The 23,259-nt window shown below is 45.4% G+C and overlaps 1 protein-coding gene across 2 annotated transcripts in view; it reads left to right on the forward strand.

The window, feature by feature from the left end:
* The window catches only part of LOC119934570 (tubulin-specific chaperone cofactor E-like protein), a 136,288-nt gene that overhangs the window by 60,977 nt on the left and 52,052 nt on the right, over positions 1-23,259 (forward strand). The window contains exons 8-9 of one of the 2 annotated variants that reach the window (XM_038754100.1): positions 18,331-18,395; positions 21,934-22,067. In XM_038754100.1, the coding sequence (XP_038610028.1) occupies positions 18,331-18,395; positions 21,934-22,067 (199 nt within the window). Of the gene's footprint in view, positions 1-685; positions 4,879-18,330; positions 18,396-21,933; positions 22,068-23,259 lie in introns of those variants that run through there. The other variant, XM_038754101.1, reaches the window with a different exon arrangement.

A 23,259-nucleotide genomic window follows, 5' to 3' on the forward strand; every position in this document is an offset into this window, starting at 1 on the left:
GGACAATATAGGAAGCTCACTGTGTGTCCTGTTGAGTTTAAGGTGCCTGGGATCATCTGCGTGGGGATGTCCTGACGGTAGGAGATAATGTAAGATTGCGGTGAGAAGTTAAGGTTGGTGAAATAGATTTTGCGTGTAGTCCTTGTAATGTAACTAAATGTATAATCCTCCACCAGACTCCGAGATCTCATGCTCACCCTGGACTGTAAACTTGTTGCGGGCAGTGAATGTGTCTGTATATTGTTATAGTGTACACTCCCAAGTGCTTAGTATAGTGCTCTGCACACAGTAAGTGCTCAATAAATACCCTGCCTTCTGCCCCCTCTGCCTCCTCAGCCCCTTCACGACCCCAGACTCTAGACTATAAGCTCTTTGTGGGCCGGGATCGTATCTGTCTATTCGATTGTACTCTCCCAGGTGCTTCAGACAGTGCTGTGCACCCATTAAGCGCTTAGTAAATACCATCGATTGATTGATTGACTCCACTGTGGAGAGCCAAGGTGAAAAGTTGGCCCCGTGGGACCAGAATCACGAAGTACCGTCCGTCCTGTAACACTCAGCAAGTCCTTATCCACAGCCCCAGTGGCACGTTGGAGAGCTGTTGAGCTCACAGTGTCGCCATACCCACCCCCAAACTATTGACGGCTCACTGAACTGAGCGCCCCGCTGTGCTTTGTCTTTCCAGGTACCACGACCTGGTCACCAAGTACGGGAAGCTGGAGCCACTGGTAGAAGTGGACCTGAGGCCCCAGAGCAGCGCCAAAGTGGAAGTCCATTTCAAAGATCAGGTGGAGGAGATGACCATCCGGCTAGACCAGACAGTGGCCGAATTAAAGAAACAATTAAAAACTCTGGTGCAGTTACCAACAAGCAACATGCTCCTGTACCACTTCGACCACGAAGCGCCCTTTGGCCCCGAGGAGATGAAGTTCAGCTCGCGAGCGCTCCATTCTTTCGGCATTAGGGATGGTGATAAAATTTACGTGGAGCCCAAGGCAAAGTAGACTCTTCCAGCCTTGCACAGAAACGCACCCAGCAGGAACTCTCGCAGGGTTCTCATTTTCCTCGTGGTTTTTCTTTTGGAGAGGGTGTTCTGGTTTTTTTTGGTTGGTTTTTTTTCTCCCCAGTTTGGGTTTTTTGGGTTGTGTTCTCCCTCTCTTCCCAGCCCCCTCTTTCCCCTTCCCATCCCCATGATGTGTAGGGAGCCTGCCATTGATATTTTCCACCCAGGAGCTTTCATGGTGAGCCCTGATCTCCAGACCACACAACATCAAGGAAGAATCAAAGAAGAGACAACTGGCCTCAGTCTGCGTCCGACACCTTGTTCTCGTCCCGACTCTGGGGTGCTTGTCGAAGTAGCATAATCAAATCAGTTCTTCCCCGAGGAAGCGTTTATCACAGGGATGAAACCAGGACTCTTTGCAGAATTGGCCATCTCTCTCCCTCGTCCATCATCTCTTTCTCCGCCCCTCCCCACCCCTCATTTTGGTTTTCTGTTTGTTTCCCACTCCTTTTAGCACATGATTACTCAGTAATTTAACTCCGGCTATAAATAGCAGATGTGCTGTTTATCAGCCCAGATGACCTCTTTTTGTGGGTTTTGGAGGGTTTTTTTTGTCTTTTTACCTTTCCTTTCTCTCCATTCTAAAGTGAACGGATTTTTAAGCAGTGTTCACCTGATTCAAAACTCAGGTATTCAAGAAGAATCCTAAACTCTGACAGGATCCAAGAAAAGGACAGACGGGAGTTGGAGAACTCCAGTAAAATCATGCCATAGTCCAAAAGCACAGTTTCCAGGGCAGAGTCTCTCACCGTCCGATTGCTTTGTATGTAAAACCTTTGATTCTTCTAGTCCTCATTTATCACATCATCCGATTGTTTGGCAGCCGATTGATATGTTACTAAGGTTCTGAGGTTAGTTTGAGGGTTTTTTTCGCAGGAGCGGAGAGGGACCAGTACACACCAATGTGTGATTCCCCTCCAGAACCCAGAAATTGGTGCCATTTGTTATTGTAAAGTGTCGGAAAGAAGGAGCCTAGTCTGGGGAATCCAAAGGAAAAGTTAGGCCTAGTTGCTTGTCTGTAGGGAGGTAAGAATCAGCTGGGAAATAGCTCCTGCAGGGTCTGGGAACAGAATGAATGAGCTTTGTAGCCACCTGAGTCTTTCATTTGAAAGCCCTTGGTTTCCTCCAGGCATTTAACGGAGAAAGACAGGGCAAATGATTCTGATGGCCGATCCTTTCCTGTTGCTTCACGAGCGACCAAGAAATTGGGCATTTCTTTATATTTCACTCTTATGCAGTTACCCTTGTGAAAATGGCATTAAATGAACGATTCTGCGTAATTTATTTTTAAAACACGGTGGATAAACTCAGAATTGTCTTAAAGCAGATTCTTCAGCTCAATTTTTTTTTTCTTAAGCAGACAGTGTGCTTTTTATTTAAAGAACTCCTTTAAAGCAGGGCTCTCTTCCTCTCACTCCCTGCTGCTCTGAACCCTTTGGTTTGTTTGTTGCCTTCTGCCCTTACTAGTCTGACAATATTTTCCCTCCACAGGTTTCATCCCTCATCTGTCCATCACCTTGACAGGTGGGAGACCTGAGAAATGTCTAGCTTTTACTTGGTGATGGTGGAGGGGTTTGAACTTGATACATTTTTCCAGGAACACAGGTGTTTGGTTGCATCCGAACTCTTGAAGTTATATGACCACCCCCCCCATCCCCGCCCCTCCCAAATTCGCTTTCATGTCTGTCAGTTCTGTGAAGCTTTTGGATGAATCTTGCAGTTATTTTGTATTTTGCAAGTTGTTTTTTGGGTTTGTTTTTTTTTTTTTGCTTAACAAAGAAGTTTCTTCTCTAAATGCACTTTTGGTTAAGTATCTGTGAAGCCTTTGACTCCAGAGCTGCCAATCACTCAGTGCACCGAAACGTTAAAGGTGAAAACCAAAGGGTTTGGCATAGACAAGCAGGACCTTTTGCCCTGCTGCGTATGTCATCTTTCGACAGCATGATAGTGGAGCTATGTTAGAGCCAGGCGATATTGAGTAGAGTCCAGAACTTTCAGAACGACACTTCCGTGGCAGCGAAGAAAAGTGTGGTGACAGTCAAGCATGAAAATTAAAATATTGTGCAGTTTAGCAAGAGTGTATATGTGTGTGAGAGAGAAACTACCATACAATAGGGAGATGTCACTTCAACCCATCCGTTGGCTAGAGGATAGTCGCATAACTAAAGTCAGAGGGTTAACGCTGTAACCAGAGGTGAAGCGGGCACTTTTAATAAGATATTTTACTATAAGACAAAGTTTTATGAAAATGTTTTTAGTATTAAATAGAGGCTGGTCTCTGACTTAAATGAATTCATCCACTACAGGCTCACTCGTTTGTTATGCAATCGTAGGTAGAGGTGGGGAGGAAGATATCGAATTTAATTTTATGAAGGAGCAATTATAGAGGGGTAGATATATGGCATGGTAACTGATGGGGTTGAAGATGTTGGGTAACTCTTGACGAGGTGGCTTCAACTCAATTTTGAGTCTTGGGGACCCAAAAGAAGTCAATGAACGAAGAAACAGAAGCATTTGTGCTCATAGGTACGCTTGAGCGGTCGTGGTTTGGAACGAGAATCAGCACAGATGGGCCGATTGCCCCTTACGAACTGCTGTGAAATAGAGTTTGGTAACGGCCCCAGGAGGAAGAAGAGGAGGAGATGGTGAAAGCAGCGAACCTTTGAACATAAACGTTATCGTTCAGTTTGTTTACTCTGCAATCATCCCGCTTATTTGATCCTTAAATCAGCGGTCCTTCTAGGTTTGCCCGAAGGCCAGCGTTTCCGTGGAAGGTCTTGAAGTGTGCCTGAAGCAGTATTATGGACTTGCTCACTTCTGGTGCAGCAGGGAGAATGAACGTTCTTTTCTCCTGGGCAAGTCATCTTTGGTTGTCAGAGAGAAAAGCGGGATCATAAGGCCGCACCGGAAACGGGAGGAAGACTGATCGCGTGTCCCCATGCTGTCTCTTCTGCCTTTTATATATGTATCTGGAGTGTTCCGGCCAAATTGGCATTACGAGTTGACTTAAGGGGACCAGAACTGCATGGATTTTTATTTTATCTTCCTAGCTACTGCACCTTGTGGGTTCCCCGAAGCAAGCGTACTTCGATTGGAATTTTTCTGTTCACATCACCAGTAAAGCCAGAAATCCGCCCTGAGCCTTTGTGAGCAGTGGGCGGTAGACCACCCCATCCCTTAATGGCTTCTGGGGGAAGTTGATATCAAAGTGTAAAAAAGGTGGGATGATTTGGCATTCTGCTTTCAAATTTTATGTGTGTTTACTTAAAAAAAAAAAAAACCCTCTGTGACCCATCAGCTAATACAGTAGAAGCATTAAGGAGGGTCAAACAGTTGGTGCCTCCCTCATTTGAGGCCTGTTGGTAGCTTTTATTAATGAAGATGAAAGTTCTGTCCTTGCTCTCAAGCAAGAGTCGGGAGAAGCCTGGATCTGGAATGAGAGATTGACTTGAGAGATGCCATTCCTTTCGGCAAATTTAAATTTTGTTCCCTCACTTGGTTCATATTAGATAAAGCAAACCAACCAGATTTGTCAGGAACACCCAGAAGCTGTACACGTTCCCAAATTGTGGGTTGGGAACACTCTATTGACCATTTTGCATAGGTGCTTCGTTGGAATTATTATGTCCTTTGTAGTGATGGAGAGGGACTGAACTCTCTCAGGCTCTTGATTCCACCAGTCTCCTGCAAGTAATGGAAATCTATATTTTATTTTAGAATATAATTTAAACATGAAGGTCTATTCTTTGCACTTTTTATTAATATATAGAGAGATAATCTTTAAAAAAAATTAAAGATCCAAGTCCGTTTTCTCTTTTGTGGTTCTGATTCTTTCTGGGGTTCTAAGTGAAGGATCATGCTTTTGCTTTTTTTCCTATCTCAGAAAATCTGCACGGGTTCTATTGCTCAGTTTCCTAGAAGGATTTACCACACCTACATGATCAGCTGATAGTTTAAATAAACATGAAGTTTTGCAAAACAAGAAACACAAGCCCTACCAAGTTTCAGTGGTGTGTGATTTTTGATTCCTTTGAACAAACCCTATTTCCCTTCTCACTCTTTTCCCAGGCTCCTCTCCTCAGCCTCCTGGAAGCATACCTGGATTTCAGTAACAGTCAAGGATGTGGGTAGTTCTTAGCTGTGCCAAAGTCTCGGGTACCTCCCGGAGCACATCAATCTTGATTATCTAAATCGACGTAAACACAGCTGCTTTTGGCTTTTGTTCTTTTGGAACAAGTAGATCAAATCTATGGAAAGTTAAGGGTGGGCTCCTTCCTTGACCCTTCAGAAAAGGCCCCAGGATTTGTTCTATTGAGGACGATTTCCAGCTCCCAGACAGCCTTCAGAGGGTAATCACAATTCCCACTCCAGTGTCACTGCCCTTGTGAAATCACTTCATTTTTCAGTCCCTCCTTGTCCTCCAGTGGCAAAGCCCCATTGAGATGGTCAAGGCCTTTTGTGTAGAAAGGATGTGGAATAATATTCCAAACTGAGGTGCAGAATACCCTACAGCAGACTGCAAGAATTACAAGGAGGGGACCACACAGCAGACCACAGAAGTCTGGGTGCTTAAAATCAAAGCAGCTTGGCCTAGTGGATAGAATAGAGCATTGGCCTGGGAGTAAGAAGGACTTGGTTTCTAATCCTGGCTTTTCCACATGTCTGTTGTTTGACCTTGGGCAAGTCACTTCACTTCTCTGGGCCTCAGTTACCTCATCCGTAAAAACAGGATTAAGACTGTGAGCCCTCCGTGGGATATGGACCGTGTCCAACCTGACCGATGGGTATCTAACCCAGTGTTTAATACAGTGCCTGGCACATAACGCTTAACAAATACCATAAAAAGCATACTGGACTAATGGTGTCCAAAGCCACATACGGACAGGATTGGAAAGATCATCATCAACTGGTATAAAATCGAACAAATGACCACCTTACCTTTTACCCCGTTTTCACTGAGTTTGAGATAGAACACCATTGTAAAGGTGGGAAATGTTGCTCCACCAGCATGTCTGGATAGGATGCAGTCAGAAGAAGCAGGCGCCCCCATGCAACATCAGTCAAAGCTTCCAGCGACAGTATTTCTTGAATGTTTCTAGTGTGCAGAGCACTGCAGTAAGCACTTGGGAGAGTATAGTAGTTCGTAGTTATGACCCCTGCCCTCAAAGAGCTGATAGTCAAATAACAAAAGCTTTCCTTGACCTGAGGTTTTTCAAGGATGTAAATCCTGTGTTGTGGCAGAACTGCTGGTACTTTTCAATGTGTTAAGCTACATGCCAGGCACCGTTCTAAGCGTTAGGGTAGATTCAAGATAATCAGGTTGGACCCAATCCCCGTCCCGCATGGGGTTCCAGTCTAAGTTGGAGGGAGTGGAATTTCGTCCCCATTTTACAGATGAGGTAACTGAGGCACAGAGAAGTTAAGTGACTTGCCCAAAGTCACCCAGCAGACAAGTGGCAGAACTGGCATTAGAAAACCAGGTCCGGGCTCCTTCCACTAGGCCACACTCCTATTCCCCACAGTGTGAGGGCTTCTCTTTCTCAAGCATTAAGCTATAAGAAAAAATTTTGGGCACTGGGAAAATCAGACCATGGAAGTAATTCCCAAACTGAGGTATCATCAGATGTTCCTTGCTCTTCTGTAATAGCCCTTTTCTCCACATTTGAGGATCTCGCCAAAGAACCAGGTATGTTGCATAGCCCTCTCCCCACCACACCTCCACCCCAGCTCCATTCTCCCACGGTGCCCTCACCCTACCCGCGTTTCCTTGCTGGTAGCGCCGATGCCCAGCCATAAACTGCTTCTGAGAGCAAGCGAGCTAACTGGCATCTTTACCACTAGAACAAAATCACTGACTTGGGCAATGGCTGTAATCAATCTTCATGCCCAAATCAGATTGCCTTTCCCGAAGCCAGGCTGGAATTCCTCCCCAAAGTTGGCTCTGAAAGTGTGAAATTGGCTGGCTGTTAAGATCTTTCTTCACTGCTGCTGCTGTTGTTGCTGCTCTCTGAAATGTCAAATTGGACACAGTTACCGAACCGAACCAACCTTTAATCTGATGTGCAAACCTGATGGTCTTCCATCCTTCTTCCTCCCTCACCTCCTCTTTCCTTCCCCCTCCTGAGAAGGTGACATTCCAAATGCTTCAGAGAACTTGGTTCTGGTAGGAAGACTTAGCAGGTTTAAAAAACTTCTAGCTGGGTCTCATACTAATAATAATGGTATTTGTTAAGCACTTACTATGTGCAAAGCACTGTTCTAAGCACTGGGGGGATACAAGGTAATCAGGTTGTCCCACGTGGGGCTCACAGTCTCAATCCCTATTTTACAGATTAGGTAACTGAGGCAGAGATTAGTTAAGTGACTTGCCCAAAGTCACACAGCTGATGTGGCAGAGCTGGGATTAGAACCCATGACCTCTGACTCCCAAGCCCGGGGTCTTTCCACTGAGCCACGCTGCTGCTTCTCTGGGCTTCAAGGCTGTCCATCACCTCGCCCCCTCCTACCTCACCTCCCTTCTCTCCTTCTACAGCCCAGCCCGCACCCTCCGCTCCTCCGCTGCTAATCTCACCGTACCTCGTTCTCGCCTGTCCCGCCATCGACCCCCGGCCCACGTCATCCCCCGGGCCTGGAATGCCCTCCCTCTGCCCATCTGCCAAGCTAGCTCTCTTCCTCCCTTCAAGGCCCTGCTGAGAGCTCACCTCCTCCAGGAGGCCTTCCCAGACTTAGCCCCTTCCTTCCTCTCCCCCTCGTCCCCCTCTCCATCCCCCCCATCTTACCTCCTTCCCTTCCCCACAGCACCTATATATATGTATATATGTTTGTACATATTTATTACTCTATTTTACTTGTACATATCTGTTCTATTTATTTTATTTTGTTAGTATGTTTGGTTTTGTTCTCTGTCTCCCCCTTTTAGACTGTGAGCCCAATGTTGGGTAGGGACTGTCTCTATATGTTGCCAATTTGTACTTCCCAAGCGCTTAGTACAGTCCTCTGCACATAGTAAGTGCTCAATAAATATGATTGATTGATTGATTCTCTCTTATCAAGGAGACATCAGGATTCTAAAAGAACATAAAATTTGGGGATTGTGGAGAGAAGGAAATAAATTGATAATCCAGTGCAGCTTCCATCCAGGGTTTTGTTAAGGGGAAAAGATGTGCCTGTCACTGCTATTGTTCCTTTTTAAAAAGGGACAGAGTAGTGTGGAGAATATAAATATTGCTTACAAAATAGAGGGAGACGGGATCTCTATTATAGGCTTTGAGATCTAAATCTGCCAAAGAATTACAATGCCATTGCTGTTTGTAGCACGTCTTTTATACTCTGCATCCCTGAGTGCTTTTAGAGTTGCTGTAAGTAATACAATTGTGGAGTTAAATAATCAGAGGGGAGGGAGGGGACTAAAAGAGCTGTTTGATGAGAAATTAAGAGTCTTTAGTTGCAGATTGCTTATAAACATGGGAAGCCTTTGGGGAAAAGACTCATTTGCATCAAAGTCCTCCCTGGTTTATGTTTCAATTCACTTGCAAAAGAAACATATTTTGTTTTCCTCCTCTCTTTCCCTATTTGCTTGTTTAGGGCAGTCCCTCCGTGAATGTATACAGCCTATGGGTCTCTAGGCTTTGAACACACTGTCTAGTTTACACAGGCAAAAGTAACAGCCTGTCTTCCCAATTACGTATGCAGAACTAAGTCCTGGACAGGTTTGGTGGGGGTATCTTGTGTCTCGGTATCTTGGACTTTTTAAGTCTCACCGAAGGAAGCCTCACCCCTTATGTCACAGAAGGTCTGTATTATTTATCCTCAACACTGCCCGAGCACTCTTTTCAACTGAGTGCCCTTGAGGAGTGATGGATTAATAGCCTAAAAGCCTTTCTTTATTGCCTAGAGTGAGTTCTAATCTGATTTGGCTCCTGCTGGCTAATAAGATCTCTTAGGATGGCACCACCTGGAGAGTAGGGACCTTGGGCCACGAAGGCCAGTATTTTGGCTTTATTCCCCCAAGGGCAGAGGTGAGCCACAGCCATTGAGGGAGTGATTCGGGTCAAACACGACTCCTGAGCATTTCTCATCTCTCCATCCTATTCTCCCTCCTTTCTGTGATGCCCACGCCCTTGCATTTGTACCCCTCAATCAATCAATGGTATTGATTGAACACTTACTCTGCAGAGCACTGTACTAAGTGCTTGGAAGAGTACAACACAACAGGGTTTATAGATACTTTCCTTCCCCACAAGGAGCCTCAAGAACTTTGCTACCCCTTTCCACTGCGCTTCTGTCTGTGTCAATCAGTGATATTTATTGAGGGCTTGCAGTGTGCAGAGCACTGCATTAAGCCCTTGGGATAATAACATACCAACCATACCCATATTCTCATACTCTCCCATGTCCCCAGTGCGGCTTCCATCCAGGTTTTGTTAAGGGGAAAAGATGGGTACAGTGCAACAGAGTTGGTAATAATAAGAATAATAATAATAATAATAATGGCATTTATTAAGCACTTACTATGTGTAAAGCACTGTTCTAAGCGCTGGGGAGGTAACAAGGTGATCAGGTTGTCCCACAGGGGGCTCACAGTCTTAATCCCAATTTTACAGATGAGGGAACTGAGGCCCAGAGAAGTTGTGACTTGCCCAAAGTCACACAGCTGACAATTGGTGGAGCCGGGATTTGAGCCCATGACTTCTGACTCCCAAGCCCGGGCTCTTTCCACTGAGCCATGCTGCTTCTGGTAGACAGGTTCCCTGAGCTTACAGTCTAGAAGAGGAGACAGACATTCGAATAATTAATATTTATTAATTATTAATTAGCAGAGATATTTAAATAAGTCCAAGTCCAAGTGCTTGGAGTAGGCCTTTGGGAAGTACACTGCTGTTTCCCTAAACATTAGACACCAATCATGAAGTAGTCTTTTAAGAGGCACAAAGCATTATTTCTCATTGACGTTCGAGAGGTGCCTCACCTCTATTGTTAATTAAGCATCTTTATGGCATTCAATAGGATGTTATGATTGCTTTTGAGGCCATTTTTCTTATAGCTCCACCAGAGGGATGAGACAAAGTCCTCAGTCCAGGGCCATGAATAAATTGGGCAGGGCTAAAAAGAAGTCAGTCTCAGCAAGTAAGAATTTGAATGGAAATGGGAAATGACAGTAATAATAATAATAACTTTGGCACTGTATGCCAGGCACTGTAGTAAGCGCTTGGGTGGATACAAGCAAATCAGGTTGGACACAGTCCCTGCCCCACACGGGGCTCACAGTCTTAATCCCCATTTTACAGATGAGGTAACTGAGGCCCAGAGATGTGAAGTGACTTGCCAAAGGTCACATATCACACTTGTGACAGAGCCCGCATTAGAACCCAGGTCCTTCTGACTCCAAGGCTCACACTCTATCCACTAGGCCACGCTGCTTCTAATAGTGCCTACATTGATCACTTTGAAATTCTTAGTCACAGAGGGCGACTGCTCCTGTCCGTGATCTCCGGGGCCCTGAAGGGCACTGAACAGGGACCTGGTGGCTTAGCCCTGAAAGATAACGGTAGCCCTGTTTCAAAGGCTAGGAAGATGAGGCCCAGCTTGGGTTCTCCCAATTTAGGAAGTGACTTTCAGAGGTGATCTTAGAGGCCTATGGGGCCCACAGGATCATTACTAGATGATCCCGTGAAGCTTACCTCCTCTTTCCTTGAGGGTCTTCTACTGATGGGGAAAATTAATCTCTTTCAGGTCCCAAAGCAAAATTACATCAGAAACATACAGTGCCTAATCTGTTCCTCTCCCCAACTAAACTGTAGACTTGTTATGGGCAGTGAACATCTGCCAATTCTGTTGTATCGCACTCTCCTAAATGCTTAGTACAGTGCTCTGCACATAGGAAGTACTCAATACATTGAACACTTGATTGTTTGGTTGATTGATTTCATAGTTCAGTTTCCAGGCCACTGGTTAACCTTACAGATCTTAGAAGGCGGTTACAGTCGAGAGGTGGTGCTAATAAACAAGAGGAGGAGATTTCAGACTAAAGGAGGAGTTTACAGACAAAAAGGAGGTCCTTGTAAACAAGAGAAGGAGTTTACAGATGAAAAGAGGAGCTTACAGAGGAGATGAGGCACTTCCAGGCCAAAAGAGGAGTTTACAGAAGAGAGAAGGAGCTTACAGATGAGATGAGAGGAGGAGGTTACAGATGAGAGAAGGGGCATTCAGATGATAGGCGGTGCTTACAGATGAGAGGAGGAGCTTACATATGAAAGGAGGATAATAATAAAAATGATAATGATGATGGTATTTGTTAAGCGCTTACTATGTGCTGAGCACTGTTCTAAGCTTTGGGGGGGATACAAGGTAATCAAGTTGTCCAACGGGGGGCTCACAGTCTTCATCCCCATTTGACAGATGAGGGAACCGAGGCCCAGACATTAGAACCCACAACCTCTGACTCCCAAGCCCAGACTCTTTCCACTTAACCACGCTGCCTCTCTGATGAGAGGAGGAGCTTACAGATGAGAGGAGGTACATAGAAACAAGAGGAGGAGCTTTCAGGCTAAAGGAGGAGCTTACAGTTGAAAGGAGGAGCTTACAGTTGAAAGGAGGTGCTTATAGACAAGAGGAGGTGTTTCCAGAACAGCGGAGGACCTTGCAAATGAGAGGAGTTTATAGGTGAGAGGAAGTGCTTATGAAAGAGAGAATGATCTACAGGAGGTGTTTATAGTTGAGATAAGGCACTTACAAGGAAAAGGAGGAGTTTAAACTACAGAAGGAGCTTACAGATGAGTGGAGATGCTTACAGATGAAAGGAGAGACTCCAGACGAGAGAAGGTGTTTATCAACAAGAGGAGGAGCTTAAGAAATTTACAGATGAAAGGAGGTGCTTATAGATGAGAGGAGGAGTTTACAGGCTAAAGGGGGAGCTTACAGACAAGAGGAGGGGCTTGCAGAGACTGTGAACACGTCTTGTAGACTGAGAGCCCCTTGTTGGGTAGGGATTGCCTCTGTTGCCGAACTGCACTTTCCAAGCGCTTAGTACAGTGCTCTGGACACAGTAAGCGCTCAATAAATACGATTGGATAAATAAATGAATAAGGGAGTTTACAGCCATGAAGAGGAGCTTATGATTGACTCGTGGTTCTGCCCCAGATACTCCCTAGTTTTTCCCCATCCTTTTAGAAATCAGTGCTTAGAACAGCGATGGACACATAATAAGCGATGAACAAATACCATTAAAAAAATACCGTGGCTCCAGGAACTGCATCCCATGCCAGACTTCTTTAAAGCATCCCAATCAATCAGTCAATAAGTGGTTATTTATTGAGCTGTCTCTTTTGAGAGCACTTTATTAAGCACTTGGGAGAGTGTACAGTTGGGTTGGTACACACAATCCCTGTCCTCAAGGAGCTTGCAATTTAGTGGGAAAGGCAGATGTTGTTATAGATGGGGGAGGGTACAGGGTATATATGTGTATACATAAATGCTAAAGTGATTCAGGTATAAATAACTAAGCAATGTAGAAGGAAGGGTAATAGCTTGACAAGGAAGACATTTGGGAAGAGATATGATTTTAGTAGGGCTTTGAAGACAGGAAGAGTGGTGATTTGACTTTTTCAGTAGTGACACTACATCATATTTCTGTCACTTGCCTACAGTGTGACCTTGGGCAAGTCGCTTAACTTTCTATGGCTCAGTTTCCTGCAGATTAATTACTTAATTCTCCCTTCCCCTTAGGCTATGAAACCTGTATAGGGTGGGACTGTGACTGATCTGATTTATTTATTTGTTTGTTAATTCGTTTTATGGCATTTGTTAAGCTCTTAATATATGCCAGGCACTGTACTAAACGCTGGGGTAGATAAACACAGTCCCTATCCCACACAGGACTCACAGCTTTCATAGCATTTTACAGAGGTAAATGAGGCATGGAGAAGTGAGTTGCCCAACAGACATGGGGATTAAAATGGGGATTAAGACTGTGAGCCCCACATGGGACAACCTGATTACCTTGTATCTACCCCAGCACTTAGAACAGTGCTCTGCACACAGTAAGTGCTTAACAAATACCATAATTATTATTAGACAGGTGGCAGAGTCTGGATTAGAATACAGGTTTTCTACTACTAGGCCCATGCACTGGGATAGATGACAAGGTATTGGGAAGCCGTGGCCTGGCAGAAAGAGCAAGGACCTGGAAGTTACTTAACTTCTCTGTGCCTCAGTTCCCTCATCTGTAAAATGGGGAGTCAATTCCTGTTCTTCCTCTTGCTTAGGCTGTGTGGGACAGGGACCACAACCTACCTAATTATCTTGTATCTCCAGGAGTGCTTTGTACAGTGCTTGCCACATAGTAAATGCTTAACAAATAGCATCATCATCGTCGTTTATTAATAATAATAATAATAATGGCATTTGTTAAGCACTTACTATGTGCAAAGCACTGTTCTAAGCACTGGGGGGGATACAAGGTGATCAGGTTGTCCCATGTGGGGCTCACAGTCTTTAATCCCCATTTTACAGATGAGGTAACTGAGGCTTAGAGAAGTTAAGTGACTTGCCCAAGGTCACACAGCAGACATGTGGTGGAGCCGGAATTTGAACCTGGATTCAAGAGCCGGGATATGAACCCATGACCTCTGACCCCCAAGCCCATACTCTTTTCACTGAGCCACTCTGCTTCTCTAATGCATGCCATCTTAAAGCTGTGTTTATTAAGCACTTACTGTGTGGCAAGCACTGTACTAATCACTACGGTAGATACAAGATAATCAGATGGGGCACAGTTCCTGTCCCACACATGGTTCAAAATCTAAAGGAGAGGTGGAACAGTATTATTGAATCCCCATTTCACACGAAGCCCAGAAAAGTGAAGTGACTTGACCAAAGTCACACAGCAGACAAGTGACAGTGTTGGGAATAGAACCCAGGTCCTCTGACTCGCAGGGCCGGGTTCTTTCCACTAGACCCCACCATTGATAGAAATCACTGACTTGTTTTTCTTACTGAAGGGCAGAATCAGATGATTAGATCTTTATGCAGCTTCTCTGGGAGGAAAGAAGGATCCTTTGCTGCATTCTCTAGTTGGGGAAACTGAGCTCAGAAAGGTTATTTCACACGAAGTCCCTCAGGACACCTGGGGTAGACGAACAGCACCAAGCATTGATCATCCCCACAGCGATCCCGATTTGCATTCCCCCTTCAACAAACCCATTGTGCCCTGCTCCGAGCAGGTGTCCTCTTAGCTAGCATTCTCCTGTGGCATTCGGTCAAGGGTATTTTGAGGACTCTGGCAGAAAGACACCTGTGTGCATAAGGAAGAAGGAATACTGAACCATCACGATAACTTGCTCAGAGATGCCTTGTCGGGGGGGCGACCATGTCTCTTATTATCAAATTCATGCATTCATTCCATCGTATTTATTGAGTGCCTACTGTGTGCAGAACACTGTACTAAGTGCTTGGGAGAGTACACCAGTAAACAGACACATTCCTTGCTCACAACAAGCTTACAGTCTACAGGGGGTGGTTTAGGTTGTCTGGCAGGGTGAAGGAATTCTGATCCCATCTCAGCAGCGTGACCTAGAGGATAGATCAAAAGGACCTGGATTCCAATCCTGGCTCTGCCACTTATCTGCTGTGTGACCTCAGGGAAGTCACTTCATTTCTCTGTGCCTCAGTTAAATCAGCTATAAAATGGGGATGAAAACTGCGAGCCCCATGTGGGACATGGATGGTGTCCAAACTGATTAGTTTGCATCTATGAGAAGCAGTGTGGCTCAATGGAAAGAGCACAGGCTTTGGAGTCAGAGGTCTTGGGTTCAAATCCTGACTCCACCAATTAGCTGTGTGACTTTGGGCAAGTCACTTAACCTCTCTTGGCCTCAGTTCCCTCATCTGTAAAATGGGGATGAAGACTGTGAGCCCCCCGTGGGACAACCTGATCACCTTGTAACCACCCCAGCGCTTAGAACAGTGCTTTGCACATAGTAAGCGCTTAATAAATGCCACCATTATTATTATTATTATCTACCTCAGCACTTAGTAGAGTGCCTGGCACATAGTAGGCACTGAACAAATGCCATAAAAAAAACCTACAGGGCAGTGCATTCTGGGACATTCCTAGAACCCATAGGATTTCAGATTGCTATATTGGAAGCATCTCCAAGATTTAACAGCAATCAATCAATTGTATTTATTGAACACTTTTTTAAATGGAGTTTGTTAAGCACTAACTTTGTGCCAGTCACTGTACTAAGCACTGTGCTACACAATAATCTGGTTGTACATAGTCCATGTCCCAGATGGGGCTTACAGTCTTAATCCCCATTTACAGATGAGGTAACTGAGGCCCAGAGAAGTTAATTGCCATGTCCAAGGTCACATACTGTATGCAGTGCACTGAGGAGGCGCTTGGGAGACCAGCAAGAGGAAAAAGGTGGATATAAAGCACTAGCATCAGTGGGATTTTCTGAGCACCTACTGTGTGTAGAGCACTGATCAGAGCACTGTACTAGTCTTCCAAAATACCTTGCCCCAGACGGAGCAACTTCAAAAACAGCTGACGTGAAGAATTTTCCAAACTAAAATCGAGTATGTCCTCTCCTTTCCCCAGATGCTTTTTCTCTTTAAATTTCTCCTGAAAGGCACCAAATTGAGGCATTTATTCTTCACCTAACCAAGTTTAAACAATCTAGTCAGCCGAAGAATTTAGAGTCTACTCCTGAACTTCCAACTCCAAGGCGACGTGAAACTAGTTTTCCATCTTAAAATGGATTTCACCCCAGTCTGCCCTTTTCTCCCTCTCCAATCTCTTCCCCGGCTTTTCATGTTGGAAGCTAGAGACCTGTAACCTTCTCCTAATTTTGAGAAGGCACCCAGGTTTTGACACTTGATGCTGAAAGCCCCCCTCTCTTGTCCCTTCCATCCCCCTGTAACATTTTACAGTGGGCCCCAAGCAGACCCCAAGCTGTGACTTTTTTTTTCCCTTTTTCCTTTGAATTGTCCATCATTCAGACTGGGACTACTCCCATAATGCCTTGCCTGAAAACTGGTCTGACCTGGTCATTTGAGTGGCGGTGTATCAGAGAGACAAGGAATGAAGTAAACCCTAGAAACACTCTGGACAGACGGTATTGGTGTCTTTAAATACATTTTACATACCTGTGAAAGAGCAGAGCCACGTCTATCTATTGGCAACTAGTCAAATCTAGAGAAACAAAAAAGACTGGTGGAATACCAACTTTATTTAAATGTGGGGGGACAAGGGGCAGTAGCTTTGTTTGGTATTTTAATCCCATGCTGTTTGATGCTAATTCTGTAACTCTATATAGGAGCCTTTTTTTTTTGGTACAAAGGTGGAGGGGAGTTTTTCTTTGTGTTTTTTCAGTGCAAAGTGATTTTGATCAGAAAGGCCAAGGATTCAACTGGAAGAAACAGACATTTCCATCTGAATCTACTACTTTTTTTTTCAAAAAAAAAAAAGGTTTAGTTTTTCAGGAAAAGAGCTTCTTTGGGCAATCCTGAAACTGATCTTTAGATTTACTTTTGCTTAATCAATAGAAAAAACTTGATTGCAACTCAGCACTTATCTGCCTCTAACATAGGACAAACTGAATATTTGGTTTCGAGAGTCAGGGACTCAGACATCACTTCAGTAATCAGAAATAATTGGCAGCAGGTTGGGAAGTGTTGACATGCATTCCTGTTTTACCTAATTTTTCCTGGTTTACCAAGATTTGGTTTAATATTTCCGACCTAATTCCTCCAGTCTCCGCAGAACAGGTTGGTGACTTTTCAGTCTTCTTTTGCTTTTATTCTGAAATGCAAATACTAAAATGAAACCATGCCGCTGCTCCCATCTGGGCTGTTCCCCTAGGGTTCAAGTTTAAACTGGTGCTCTGTTGTGTTTCTGTGTCCTGAGCTGAGTGGATTCTTTGCTGATGCTTCCCTACCACCTTTAGTGAGACAGATGAGATTTATGATGCATTTGGAATAGTTGCATGTGTTTGGGAAGGAGCTTCATGCAAAAACCAATCGTTATGGTATCCCAGCATGAATTTCCTGCAACTTCGGCCAGTTAGGAAATAGAGCATGGATTTAAATTAAGGAAAAGAAAACCTGGCATTTTCTTGCCAGGTTACTATGAGCTGATTCTGCTGAATGAGTGTGTGTGTGTGTGTGTGTGTACAGCTTTGCAAGTGGGTGTGCAGTTGAGTATACACAAATATGTTTAATACACAAATAATGTCTAATTGCAGTAAGCTGTGTTCGCACTCATCACGATGAGCCAAGTTGCTGGTTTTAAATGGAGGAGAGCAGATAAATTTGCTTTTGTAGTGTGCCTTGTTTGATTAATATGGTGGCACCAATTAGATGACAATAATAATTGCGGTATCTGTGAAGTGCTTCATATGTTCCAGGCAGTCAGTCAGTCAGTCAATTGAATTTACTGAGCACTTACTGCATGCAGACCACTGTACTGAGATCTTGGGAAAGTCCAATATAACAATAAACAGATACACTCCCTGCCCACAGTGAGCACTGTAGATGCCAGTGAACTGTTGGGGCAGAAGCCCATCCCTTCATTTTTAATTGTAATTTACTGGGAGAGGTAGGGCTTTATTTTTCCCCCACGGCCGGGTACCACTGATTTTTCTCCTGAAGGGACTCCTGTCTCCAAACAGAGGTTCTGGCCATCTCGGTCTCCGGTCGGCCATCCAGGGAGATCAGCTCATCCCACCTCGTGGAACCGTCACCAGGGCAGGGGTGGTTACGGGGGGATGAGGGGCCCCTGATGGGATGGCAGGAACCTGGATTCGATTAGGATGGAAAGCCATCACCATCAGTCTGGGAAGGGTCAGCCTGCAGCTGGCAGGACATTGAGCTGTGAGGGGCAGGAAGCCTCACTGCCCTCCGGATGCCAAACTCAGATGCACTCACCCAACAGGGCACTTTTCTGTTCCCGATCCCAGCTAGCATTTGCTCCTCACTCTGGGGACAGGGAGAGCAGGACAACCCTCACTAGGGACCCGAAGGATTTCATCATCCTTCCAAGTTGGAAAGTGATGGGGGCAGTCAGAATCGTCAGTAGAGCCTACGAGGACCCAAAGACTTTCCCTAGTTTTTCCACCCAAATCAGGACAGCTGAGGCTGAAGCACGAAACCATTCTGCGATGGCTTGGGGGAGCGTCCGGGCTCTCTGCCGACAGCATCTTCTACTCTATTTACATTGACGAGCTTTTTTTTTTCCTTCTCATTTTCTCTTTTGAAAATTCCAGGATGAATTTCTCATCGCTACTTAGAATTTGGGTCTCTTTCATCTTCACACTTGCGCAGCACAAAGGTGAGTCCTCTAACTCCCAGCCCTTGATTACCATGCTCTTGAATCCGCAAGAGAAGCGTTCAATTGGAGGGCAAGCCGTTGTGCGTTTGTATGCTCACGGGTCTTTGGTTTCAAGAGAAACCATTTAAAATAAGTTTCGAAGACAGGGAAGAAATATCCAAACTGCTGCTCAGTTTCAGCGTTGCTCCCGCTCTCCTTTTAAAAACAAATTTTCCAGTCCAATTGGCCACTCCATTTGCCTTAATAAAATGTTCCTTTCAAAATTAGGACGTGCTTTCGCCTCTATGAAGGTTGTGGATGATTCTCCAGGGCCGTGATAACTCAATTCTCTGAGCAGGCTTGCAGTAACAGTGTTCTGCTGATCCTTTTAATTGGGTTTTAAATATTTAAATATTTTCAATATTAAAAGAAACTTCAGGGTCCCGTAGGGCAGTCACAAGAGCATTGGTTCATCTGCGGCTTGGGCCAAAGAGCTAATCACAATGTAAGATTTGATGGTATTTGTGAAGTGCTTATTCTGTGCCAGCATGGTTCTAAGTGCTGGGGGAGATACAAGATAAGCAGGTTGGACAAAGTCTCTGTCCCACATGGAAGCTCACAGTCTAGGGAAAGAGGGAGAACAGGGTAACTTATTGCCACTTTTAAGATGAGAAAAACTGAGGCACAGAAAAGTTAAATGACTTGCTTAAGGTCACAGAGCAGACAAGTGGTGGGGCTGGGATTAGAGCTTCTGACTCCCATATGCGTGCTCTTTCCACTGTACTGCATTGGTTCTGTTCATTCAGTCATATTTGTTGAGCGTTTACTGTGTGCAAAGCACTGTACTAAGCACTTAGGAGAGTACAATACAACAATAAACAGACACATTCTCTGCCCAGAACGAGGTTCTAGACACCATGCTGCTTCTGGATCTGAACTTCACCTGAGAGGATACCCAAGTACTGTCAGCGACCCTCAAGAAAAACTTCTGGGTCTCAACTGGTGAATGTGTGAGTTTGGTCTCCTCTCACCATCATCTGCTTTGGCTTTTAAGCTGAATGGGAGGGGGAATTCTGGGTAGATTTTAAGAGCAATTGGCTCAGAAACGGCAATCTGGCCCTACAGGGAGATCCCCAAATGAGAAGCCCAAGCTTCTAAGAACCCCAGGAAAAGCATTCTCAGAGATATAAGGCACCCCGGTAAACCCACCTTTCTCCGTGTTATTTTAAATCCTTATTGCAGCTGAAGAGGACTGACACTGAACTCAAGGTTTAATTAAAACACAAGACCCCGCTGCTTCTCCACCTGATTTGGGATCCAGAGTTTGCGGGGAGGTTCGGTGTGGGGGATTACTGAGCCGGACCTTTCATTAGCTACACTGCTCTTGATTTGGCACAGCAAGGGGGAAAAAAAAAGTTCTCTGCATTTCGTATAGTTTGGGAAAAAAAAATGATAAATTTCCTAGTGATGGCTTCTGAAAGGGCCGTGCTTGTGTTTGCATCTACGGCAGCGAGTTTCCTGGACTTCAGGAGGCTGGGGTTGGTATTATTAGAGTAATCACTCAATCAATTAATTGAGCATTTACCTGTAGATTAAGAATTAGGGATTAAGGATACCAAGTGGACATCTCTGACTGAAACTAGCAGAGTGGAGCAGGAATCTATGATCAGTCAATGAATCAATCCATCAGTGTTATTTATTGAGCACTTACCTTGTGCAGAGCACTGAACTAAATCCTTGGGAAAGTAATGTACAAATTGTATTGTATTGTACTGACTGAATCTTAAAAGTGATCAGCATTCAAAGGTCACTAGGCCTAGTGGAGAGAGCAATGGACTGAGAGTCGGGAGATCTGAGTTCTAGTCCTGGCTCTGCTACCGGTTCGCTCTGTGATCTTCTACAATTCTCTTGACCTCTTTGGGTCTTGAGACTTGAATTTCCTCCTCTGTCATACGGGGATAAAATACCTATTCTCCCTTCCCCTTTGACAGCAAACCCTTTGTGAAGCCGGGACTGTGTCTGATCCAATTATTTTATATCTACCCCGGTACCAGTCATCTGCTGTGTGACCTTGGGCAAATCACTTTACTTCTCTGTGTCTCAGTTACCTCATTTGTAAAATGGGGATTAAGACTGTGCACCCCATGGTCTGTGTCCAACCTGATTAGCTTGTATCTACCCCGGCACTTAGTACAGTGCCTGGCACAGAGTAAGCACTTCATAAATATCATTTTTTTTAAAAGTTGCAGAGCTGGGTTTTGAATCCAGGTCCTTCTGGCTCCTAATAATAATAATAATGATGGCATTTATTAAGCACTTACTATGTGCAAAGCATTGTTCTAAGCACTGGGGAGGTTACAAGGTGATCAGGTTGTCCCACGGGGGGCTCACAGTCTTCATCCCTATTTTACAGATGAGGGAACTGAGGCACAAAGAAGTCAAGTGACTTGCCCAAAGTCACACAGCTGATAATTGGCGGAGCCAGGATTTGAACCCATGACCTCTGACTCCAAAGCCTGTGCTCTTTTCCACTGAGCCACGCTGCTTCCTAGGCCAGTAGTCTCTCTACTGGGTCACACTGCTTTCCCAGCTGCCTCTCCCTCCTGCAACATCTATGCACTTGGATCTGTACCCTTTGATGATTTGGTATCCACCCCAACCCCGGCACTTAGGTCCATGCCCGGAAATGATTAATCAATATTAATGTTTCTATATTAATCTATATTAATATTAGAGTACTATATTACTTTAGACAGTAAACTCATGGGCAGGGAACATATCTACAAATCTGTTCATTCATTCTTTCAGTCATATTTATTGAGTGCTTACTGCATGCAGAGCACTCACTGTACTAAGCACTTGTGGCTAAGTGGAAAGAGCACGGGCTTTGGAGTCAGAGGTCATGGGTTCAAATCCCGGCTCCTCCAGCTGTCAGCTGTGTGACTTTGGGCAAGTCATTTAACTTCTCAGTGCCTCAGTTACCTCATCTGTAAAATGAGGATTAAAACTGTGAGCCCCCTGTGGGACCTGATCACCTTGTAACCTCCCCAGTGCTTAGAACAGTGCTTTGCACACAGCAAGTGCTTAACAAATACCATCATCATTATTATTATTACAATATAGCACTAAACAGATACAGTCCCCACCCCCAATGAGCTTACAGTTTAGAGGGGGAGGCAGACATAAATATAGATAAATAAATTACAGATATGCTAAGAGCTAAGCACTATGTACATAAGTGCTGTGGGGATGGGAGGGGGGCAACGCAGAAAGGAGTGGAACCGCACAAGGGAATTGCTTAGTACAATGCTCTCTGACACAATAATAGCTCAGTAAATACCATTCACTGATGGATCGATTGGGTTTCGGGGCACTACTGCTTGGGTGCTGAGGGTTGCAGCAGCTGCAGCCTCCCAACCCCAATGCCACAAACTCCTGCAGGGCCAGTTGAAGATGGGCCAGTCCCAGACTGACCAGGCTGGATTCGCCATCTCGGGCCCGGCCCAGGCTAGGCGCCGAGCTGTGGGTCCCTCCGCCTCACCGCCATCTCTCTCGACAGCTCAACCCATGGAGATCATGTATCCCTTCTGGCAGAATGATACCAAGACCCCCAAGGTGGATGATGGGAGCTCATCGGAGATCCAACTGGCCATCCCGGTGTTCTTCTTCGGTGTCCCCTACAGGACGGTCTACGTAAGTTGTGGGGGTGATCTTCTCCCTCCCCGGGCCGTTAAGGAATCCACGTTTCACACGCAGTGCTCTGGGCACCGAGGATTTATCAGGAGCCCGGCGACAAGTTCTGAGATTTCATGAGCTGATAGGTTTTATGATTAAGAAAGTCAAAGGTATATTTAATGGCTAATGTTCATAGCGGAGGAGTACACAGGGGCAATAAATTGCTTTTGTGGGTGATTAAATGCAAAGGCCCCAATGCTATGAACATTATTCCTGCTACATGACAAGTGGGAAAAAGATAGAATGGAAAGAGTGTCATTTTTCTTTTCTTCCCGGCACGGGAAAACTCTGGTCCCCTGCCATCATCTGGGTCTCTGGCCTCCAGGGATGTGCCCTGGGGAGGGTCTGGGCCCAGAGTGGGTCGCAGTTGGCCGGGGCTCCACAGGGCATGGCCCTGGGAGTCATGTGTTGTGTCGGAACCTTTCCAGATCCCCGCGGGACCACCTCCCCGCTGCACAATGTCTTGCCTATATTTGGGAGGCAACTTCACCCAAAGGGCCCAACCCATTGATCCCCATGACTGTACCCAGATGCCATGGGTCAGTTCAATGTCCGTGTCTCTCCTCTCTTCAATCAGCCCCCTTTCCCACTCCAGCCAGAGCCAGCCCCGGAATTCTCCGTCGGCAGAGGGGCGAGCAGCGCCCCTCGTGAGGACGTCTAGGGTAACGATGCCTGGAGGGGCTGAACATTTACATGGGCCACAGATACCGGCTGAGTACTCGGATGCAGTGAGGTTCGATAATTCGATAAATGACCCGGCTGAGGGGTGGAGGTAACGCCTTCAGTCCATCGTTTCTGCCAAATTCAGTACCCAAGTGCTGGGCATCCAGGTGTCTTACCTCAGCTGTAGGTCCATGTCAACCGCAACTGACATAATGGAAGGCCTTGCCGTGGCTCGGTGGGACAGATACCGTCCGTGAGCGTGACAGGGTCGGATGGAGGGGGACATGTTGGGTTGATTGTGAACCAATTGTTCTCCTGCCACCTAATGGGCGACGAACAGGATTTTAAGGCCCCGCTTTTTCCCTATCTAATTTCCCACACCGGGCACATCAAGAACTGGGAGGCGGGACAAGCCTAAGTGGAGAAACAGCGTGGCCTAGTGGGAAGAACATGAGCCTGGAAGTCAGAGGACTTGGGTTCTAATCCC

The sequence above is a fragment of the Tachyglossus aculeatus genome, chromosome 11 (genome assembly GCF_015852505.1).
Source record: "Tachyglossus aculeatus isolate mTacAcu1 chromosome 11, mTacAcu1.pri, whole genome shotgun sequence".
Taxonomy (NCBI): Eukaryota; Metazoa; Chordata; class Mammalia; order Monotremata; family Tachyglossidae; genus Tachyglossus; species Tachyglossus aculeatus.